At 30.5% G+C, this 8,760-nt stretch overlaps 1 protein-coding gene across 1 annotated transcript; it reads right to left on the bottom strand.

The window, feature by feature from the left end:
* Positions 1–1,572: 1,572 nt before the first annotated feature.
* Positions 1,573–3,375, bottom strand: LOC139898366 (berberine bridge enzyme-like 24). Its single transcript, XM_071881097.1, has one exon. The coding sequence runs from the start codon at positions 3,373–3,375 to the stop codon at positions 1,723–1,725; it is 1,653 nt and encodes a 550-aa protein (XP_071737198.1). The 3' UTR covers positions 1,573–1,722.
* Between the last annotated feature and the right edge of the window lie 5,385 nt (positions 3,376–8,760).

The raw sequence follows: 8,760 nt of genomic DNA, 5'->3' as shown, positions 1-8,760 counted from the left end.
TGTGCTTCACCCACATGTAGTGGTTGAAGTTTTGGCTCATTTTTCTAACAGTTTGCAGTGTTTTTTAACATTAAAATATTCAAATGATACGTTTTGCGAGCAACCAAGCACAATCCCAAAAAAGTCATTGCTCTGTGTAATATTTTCTTTTTTTTATTATTCCTTAATTTTTTTTTCAAAAAACACAAATTTAAATAAAGACAAAATTTCATTCCTCGTCCATGAACTTTACACCAAATTTGACTCCATGTTCTTTTTCTTTTTTTTGTACATTCCTCGTCCCTAATATATCAAAAATCTACATCTCTCGTCCTCCCGTCTAGATTTTGTCAATTTCAGCCGTTTGTTCAGTCATGTGCAAAGCATGTGAGGGTACTTTGGTCTTTTTATTTTATTTATGTTCTTTATTATTTAATTTATCTTTTCATCCTCGTCATCTCATGTTCATATTTCCCAAATTAAAAACCCTAATTTTATACCACCTTATTGATGCCCAGTAATTAAATGGCAATCATCTTTAACAACTACATATAATCACACTCAACGCCATCAATTAGTACAAAACACAATTTTTACCTGCCAACCAAGAAACCTACAATTATAAAAAGCACATCGATCCGTCGTTACTCTGATAGCTACCGCCTGTCCAGAACTCTAATTGAAAAGTTATACCACTCTCAATACTCAGTTTTAAGTTGCTTAATCCACTTCAATTCAATTTAATTTAATTTAATTTAATTAATCTAAATTAAAAAACCTCATGAGAAGAATTCTCAAATGTGATATTTTCACTGATGAAATCTTCCCCCTCAACAATAGGAGTCCCACACCCAAACGTTCCTGATCCAATCACTCGTTGTGCCTGTATCATAAATCAAAGCTCAAAATTGGTGATACAATAAGAAATAGTTAAACGTTTCCTAACAAAAATCAATTGCGTTAAAGAAATAAAAATAAAAAATAAAAATCGAGCTTCATGAACATGATTCTGTAGGGGACTTTTGGAATCGAGCTTCATTGAAGTGTTTGCTTTGATATAAATTGAACCTGCTTAAGTACTTGATGAAGAAATTGATGAAATGATGGGTTTCTTGAGCAACAAAAGGAATTGTTGAAGAAATTGATGAACCTGTTTAATTTTAATTAGAAGAAGGGTGAAGAAATTAATAATAATACTTGTTGGCTTTTTTTTAGAAGAAGTGTGTAGGATAGATTTGCAAAAAGAAATGGTGATGTTATTTTTATTGAATTAAGAAATTAGGATTTACGTTTTGAGTTGAATGAGGGAGAAGACAAAATGAAAAAAATAAAAAAAAAATAAAAATAAAAATAAAGAAGAAAATTATACATCGACTAAAATACCCTCACATGTTCTGCACGTGATGGAGTTGACGGTCAAAATTGACAGAATCTAGACGGGAGGGCGAGAGATGTAGAATTGTGATATATTAGGGACGAGAGTTGCAAAAAAAAAAAATTTTGTCTTAAATAAAATTAGATCGTAAGATCTAAAAGTGACGAATTGAATTAAACCAAAATTATATTGTTCTGTACAACAGAGACTGAAACGTGAACTAATTCCATAAAGAGGCTTATTCCATTTATTTATACACTTGTAGATAGGATAGAAAAACCAACATTATTTATTTGATTACTTACTTACAAAAGTAATTAATCAGCAAATAAAAAATCGCAAAAACATTATTGATCAACACTCGAGCTTCACATATCAGCCAAAGATTTTGAGAAAACCGGTATACTTTGTGGGTGCCTAAAAAAATTTCCCGGATCAACTCTAGCTTTAATTCGAATCAACTTCTTAAAATTACTTCTTCCCCAATACCTCTCTCCCCAAACACTCGCTTCCGCATAAGTGTCACTTTCAACACCCAAATCCAAATCATTGTAATTTATATAGGCCTCCCTCGGGTTCTTCGACACATACGATGCTATAAACTCAAAAAAACCTCTTATCCAGCTTATACGCTGAAGCGAAACTGGCGTTGTATCCGACGCTTCACCGGCAAAACTCATAATCTGATGCAAATGATACAACACTCCAGCTCTATGCGGAAACGGAATCACCGTTTCTGAGAAGTCATCCATTATTCCACCATAAGGGTGCAAAAATATACTAAATGTTCCGTTCGTTTCGAACATTTTTCTCCATATCTTTTCCAGTCCACTTATGGGTATTGGTGTTCGTACGTAGTCTAATTTTTGTTTACCATACACCCTAATAATGTCGGGTCGGGTCAAAAGAATATCCGGTGTGGTGTTACTTGGAAACCCTCCAAGTATTATGCTCGCTTGCACCATCGGTACTTCTTGACAAACTTCTCGTGTGACATTAAGTTCCGGGAACTTTTCGTCTAGCAATTCAAGCAACGTGTCACTTGAACCCAAATACAACCCGAAAAAAAATACTCGTATGGTTTGTTGAGTTGTATTTCCTATAAATTCGGTCGTAAGTTGAGACCTAATTACCAAATTACGATCAATTTTCGGTACAACATATTGATATTTATATACAATTTCGGTCGCATTTTGTTCTAATGTTTTGTTTACGTTAAAAACGGTTACTATTTCCGGAACCGGAAGCAACCGCAGTTTCCATTCAAGAACGATTCCAAAACTCGAAGCCATACCACCACGAATCGCCCAAAATAAATCTTCACCCATTGTTGTCCTATTAAGAATGTTTCCATTAACATCCATAAACCGAACATCAATAACATTATCCGCACCAAGACCATATTTCCTCAATAGGTAACCGTACCCACCACCGGTTACGAACCCACTAATTCCGACCGTGGCACAAAGGCCCCCGGTGAAATACAATGTATTATTACTCGCTTGAGATATACCATAGTACACTTCACCAAGTACAGCGCCAGGCTGGACCCACGCGGTGCGATTTGCAACGTCCACGTCAACAGACCTCATAATGTTGAGATCAAGCATAACAAAAGGGACATTCGCGGTGTACGATAGCCCCTCGAAGTCATGACCACCGTCCCGGATCCTTAACTCGTACCCGACTTGTTTGGCGCATAAAAGAACGGTTCGGATTTGAAATTCGTCGATAGGCGTCACGATGACGGATGGTTTAGGCGTTGATGATTTATTGAACCTGAGCATGTGCACACCAACTTGCCAAGTGGGTAAGAAAGAAGAGTTTGCAGGGGTTAAAATGAGTTGATTAATTGAGGTTTCATTAGTGGTGATATTGGATTGTATGCAGGTTATGAACTCATCAGCAGTTTGTGTAAATGGTGTAAATGTATCATAATCATAAATGGAGGATAAAGCACCCCATGAAATTGAAAAACAAAGAGCTAGAGAAAACAAGAGCATAAGCCAAGAGTTCATCATGTTGATTTGGTAAGTTTGAACTATGGTAATGTCGAAATTTATAAAGCATTTTTCTAATTTTTTTTTTTCTCTAATTTTTGTAATTTTACATTGTCCACTTGGTCATGACGTGTCGGTATTTTAGTAATAACAATGTGGTACTAAGTTCATTGAATACTTTATTGATTTGAGTAGTAGTTCAACTAACACGGTTCATTAAGAATTCACCGAAGAAAAATCAATGCATGCATGATTGCACCATTATATGCTGTTTAATCAAGTCTTTGGTTGAATGATTTCTAATTGTCAACTGTGTAATTTCATTATTAAATAAGGACAAAATTACATGGATTGTCCCCGTGGTTTACTATTTTACACTTGTAGTCCCTAAAGGTTTATTTTTGTGATGATAGTTCTTTAAATTTGTATTTTCACAATTATAGTCCCTCCATTAGTTGACTGATAAATTTCTCCGTTATGTATAGGCATGTGCCGCACATGAAGGTATTCTCATCTTATTATAATATTTCCTTTGACCCGTAACACATCACCTGCTACACCTTTCCCCCAATTTTTTTTTTCGATTTCTTCGTTCCCTAATTTGATTCCCAAAACCCATAGATCCAACCTATAAAATATTCACTTTCATTTCTAATCGTTGATTCCACAATTAAAAGTCTTTTTTAAAAATTCTCATTTTCAAATCCAACATACATAAAAAAAATTGCAATCACAAAAGAATTTATAAACTCAAAGCAAAACACATTCAGATGTCAAAAAATTCAATCTAAACATTAAACCCTAAAATCTAGACCTTAAACATTATTTTTCATCAGTCATTCGTCATTATTTCATTAGTTTTGGTTATCATACATTAGATATATGATAACATCCTATCATACATCAGATGTATGATAACAAGTTGTTAAAAAATCATTTTTTTCGAAATCTACACAATAAATACTTATCTCTGAATTAATTTTTTTTTTTTTTTAAATTTGAACACCAATTTTAAAAATATATAAAATTAAATCAAATTTTCTTATCCCCGTATCTCCAACGGAGTACTTAGATCTTGATATATATATATATATATATATATATATATATATATATATATATATATATATATATATATATATATATATATATATATATATATATGATGTTTTTAAACGTAGTCATTATTTATTTATTTTTTTTTGAAAGGCAAAAAATTTTTATATATAACACAAAGAGTACTTTAAAGAGTACTTTGCAATGGACAATTCCCCATCACAAAAAAGATACACGATTACAATTATTAACAGATTTGCCGAGATTGCAAGCATACTAAACATGATAGTGTACATCTCAACAATTTACATAGAAGTCAGATAATGACTAGGATTACTCAACTAAATTAACCAATCAAATTTTCTTCCTCTCGATCTTTGTGAAATCCACTCGAACGATTTAACTTGAATTTCATTGAAAGCCACCGAAGGACACCACGACTTGTTTTTGAAGATAACATTGTTACGGTTCTTCCAAATGTAGTAAGCGCTAACCCACACGACCGCTTGCCAAATTTTCATACCGAATGATGACATGCTGACTGAATTGATAGTGTTACCACGCAAAATTTCACTCGAACTAAAGTTGGTAACATTACCGAGATTCCACCAATTATAGACACGAGACCAAATTTCCAATGAGAATTTGCAGAAAATTAAACAATGATCCACACTTACCAAACCATCATCACACACTGAACATCTGATGGAGGGCAAATCAATTCCACGTTTGTCAAGTTAAGTTCTTGCCAGTGTTGTTTGAACATGTATTCAAGATAATTACCATTAATCTCAAATTGTGATGTAAAACTATTAATTTATTATGACAAAATATAGGAACTGGTATGCTAATGTTGGAGATCAAGTTTATTTGAACTTGGCCATTTCTTAGTTGTTTTTGGTTTGTATACTTCTGAAAGGTTTTATAGCTATTATCTTATATTTTATTATATCCTTTGTATAAAAATTGTCTACTTTAATATTTTTGTTTATTAAAAAGTTATTGTCCTAATAAAAATAAAAAAAATTAAAGTTTCAATTATAATACTTTTTATTATTGAAAATTTAGCATTTAATATAGAAAATAATATATTAATTACTTTTAATAAAGTTATTAAATAAAAATAAATTAGACAATTCATTAATATATATATATATATATATATATATATATATATATATATATATATATATATATATATATATATATAGTCATAATCAAGAGGGAAACACTTTTTTTAGATTAAGGGTAGTAACATTTATTTTTATTTTTTTCATTTTTTTCGAAATCAAATTTCAACATTAAGAGCACACGAAAATATGAACATTTAAAAAACACACTTTGTGATAAATGTTATTATTTTTGGGGAAAACGCTCGAAGAAAAAACTGATAATGTGCAGCATGCGTAATGTTATTCTCGAATGTTATTCTTCGATCATTTTTTTCATCATAAGTGAAGTTTTTTTCAAGATCTAGCCCGATTTAGAGTTTAAGGTTTAGGATTTAGGGTTTAGGGTTTTTTTTTCATTTTTTGAAAAAACTTTATTCACGAACATTATAGATTGGACGAAAATATGAACATTTAAAAAGGACATTTTGTGATAAATATTTTTATTTTGATGGGAAAACGGCAAAACGCTCGAAGAAATAATATATAATAATTATTGTTATTTTCGAGTGTATTTTGAGGGTTTAGACATTAGGGTTTAGATACAAAAGTTTAGATATTATGGTTTAGAAATTTAGGGTTTAGATTTAAGGTTTAGATTTAGGATTTAGATTGAGTTTTTAACACGAACAGTTTAGAGTTTAAAGTTTAGGATTTAGGATTTTGAGTTTTGAGTTTAGGGACTAAACCCAAAACACTAAACCCTAAACCCTAAACTTTAAATTGGGCTAAATTTTGACAAAAAGTACTTCACAAAACATGAAGAAAAAAAAACGTTCGAAGATTAACATTCTTCACGATCAATATTATCTTGAATGTTATTTTTATTGATCGTTTTCCCGCCTAAATAATAACATTCATCACGAAGTGTCTTTTTTAAATGTTCATATTTTCATGTGATCTTAATGCCTGAAAAAAGAAATTCGAAAAAACCAAAATTTTTTGAAAAAATTTTTTACTTCACTCGCTTCCCCCGCTTTCCCCCAATTGATTATTTCCCCATTGATCCTATATATATATATATATATATATATATATATATATATATATATATATATATATATATATATATATATATATATATATATATATATATGGGCAGGATCAATGGGGAAGTAACCAATCGAGGGGAAGCGGGGGGAAGCAAAATATATATATTTTTTAGTTTTTTTTGAATTTTTTTTTTCCGGCATCAAGATCACACGAAAATATGAACATTTAGAAGAGACACTTCGTGACGAATGTTATTATTTAGGCGGGAAAACGATCGACAAAAATAACATTCAAGATAATATTGTTCGTGAAGAATATGAACGTTTTTTTTCATGTTTTGTTAAGTAAAATTTAGCCCGATTTAGAGTTTAGGGTTTAGGGTTTGGTGTTTTGGATTTATTCCATAAACCCAAAACACCAAACCCTAAACCCTAAACTCTAAACCGTTCGTGTTAAAAACTCAATCTAAATCCTAAATCTAAACCCTAAATCTAAACCCTAAACCCTAAATTTCTAAACCCTAATATCTAAACCCTATAAACCCTAATATCTAAACCCTAATATCTAAACCCCAACAGCTAAAACCTCAAAATACGCTCGAAAAACATGATAATTGTTATATATTACTTCTTCGAGCGTTTTCCCGCCAAAATAAAAACATTTATCACAAAGTGTCTCTACTAAATGTTCATATTTTCATCTCATCTATAATGTTCGTGAACAAAGTTTTTTCAAAAAACGAAAAAAAAAAAAAAGTTTTTGCTTCCCCCCGCTTCTCCCCGAATGGTTACTTTCCTCTTGATCCTACCACTATATATATATATATATATATATATATATATATATATATATATATATATATATATATATATATATATATTATACTTTTTATATATTATCTTAAATTTAATAAAAAGTCACATATAATTTTTTTATATGAGGCGGATGAAGTATTAACTTAGATCCGTTAAATCTTACAGTACAATTTTATTTATTTGTTTCCGTTTTATGAAGTAGACAACGGTCCTTTTCAAACGCGTAGTGGTTTGTTGCTATGTCATTATCACCAAACTCCTAAGCCGCCTTCAATACAATAATTTATTCAGTCTTCCAAAGTTATTCGATCACACTTGCTATTAAATGAATAAAAAACTTTTATCAAAGAAATTCAAAGATAGTACGTATCATTTTTTATATCTATCTATTATCTTACAAAATAAATAATGCTAACGTCTTAAAATACATGTGTCAGCTTCTAAAGTTTTTCGATCACACTTGTTAGTATTAAATAATTTAAAATCTTTTGTCAACAAAACGAACCGAGTATCTATTTTTATACGGAGTATTTCATTTCGCAACTGATCACACCCTCCCAAGTTCCCCTATCTCCACGTCGCATCATATTCTTTTTTATATATTAACATACTAACTATTAGACAAAACATATTAATAGTACCAGGGGTACTTTCATCTTTTCACCTCTTTTTTCCCTCCTTTTTTTCAGGTAACACCACAAAAACCCTCCACACTTTGTTCCAAAATTAAAATCGACCCCTAACACAGGGGGTTAAAGCGTCAAATCAAAATTTTCATAAAATATCTTAAATAAACTCCACTCAAATATTCAACAGATCATATCTTCTCGCTCGCAACGAGTTAAATTTTTTCGACACCATCCTTAAACTCGAAATAATTTTATGAACACAATGTCACTAACTATACGCAAAACGGACACTTTTAAAAAAACGCTAAATATTTAGGGTACTATTCATATATGTTGATTTTTCACTCGCAGGCTACGTAACTAATCACATACATTAAAAATCGAACCCCCAGCGCGAAGCGAGGGTTCGAAAACTAGTTTATTCTATTTTTTCCTTCATTTCATTCTTATTTTATTTTATTTTATTTATCCTTTTCTTTTATTTAAAAATAAATAGCTTAATTAATATTTCATAGAAAGCTTAATTAATATTCCATTCGTTCCATATTAATAATTCTTATACAAAAAACACAGAATTTAAGAAAAAATATACTTTTATTCCTTACTTTTTATCTATTTTTTATTTTATATATAAAAGTTAAGGACATAAAGAAAATCTACCTTGTTATTTTTATATATTAAAACAAAATTACTACTCAATTTCTAAAAATAACCACCACTAAGTCAACACATGTACCACCATTC

This window comes from Rutidosis leptorrhynchoides, chromosome 3 (genome assembly GCF_046630445.1).
Source record: "Rutidosis leptorrhynchoides isolate AG116_Rl617_1_P2 chromosome 3, CSIRO_AGI_Rlap_v1, whole genome shotgun sequence".
Classification (NCBI taxonomy): Eukaryota; Viridiplantae; Streptophyta; class Magnoliopsida; order Asterales; family Asteraceae; genus Rutidosis; species Rutidosis leptorrhynchoides.
This window is presented reverse-complemented; position numbering and strand designations above follow the sequence as displayed.

Coding starts and splice junctions, on each gene's coding strand:
- LOC139898366 (XM_071881097.1), bottom strand. CDS start 3,375: ATGATGAACTCTTGGCTTATGCTCTTGTTTTCTCTAGCTCTTTGTTTT.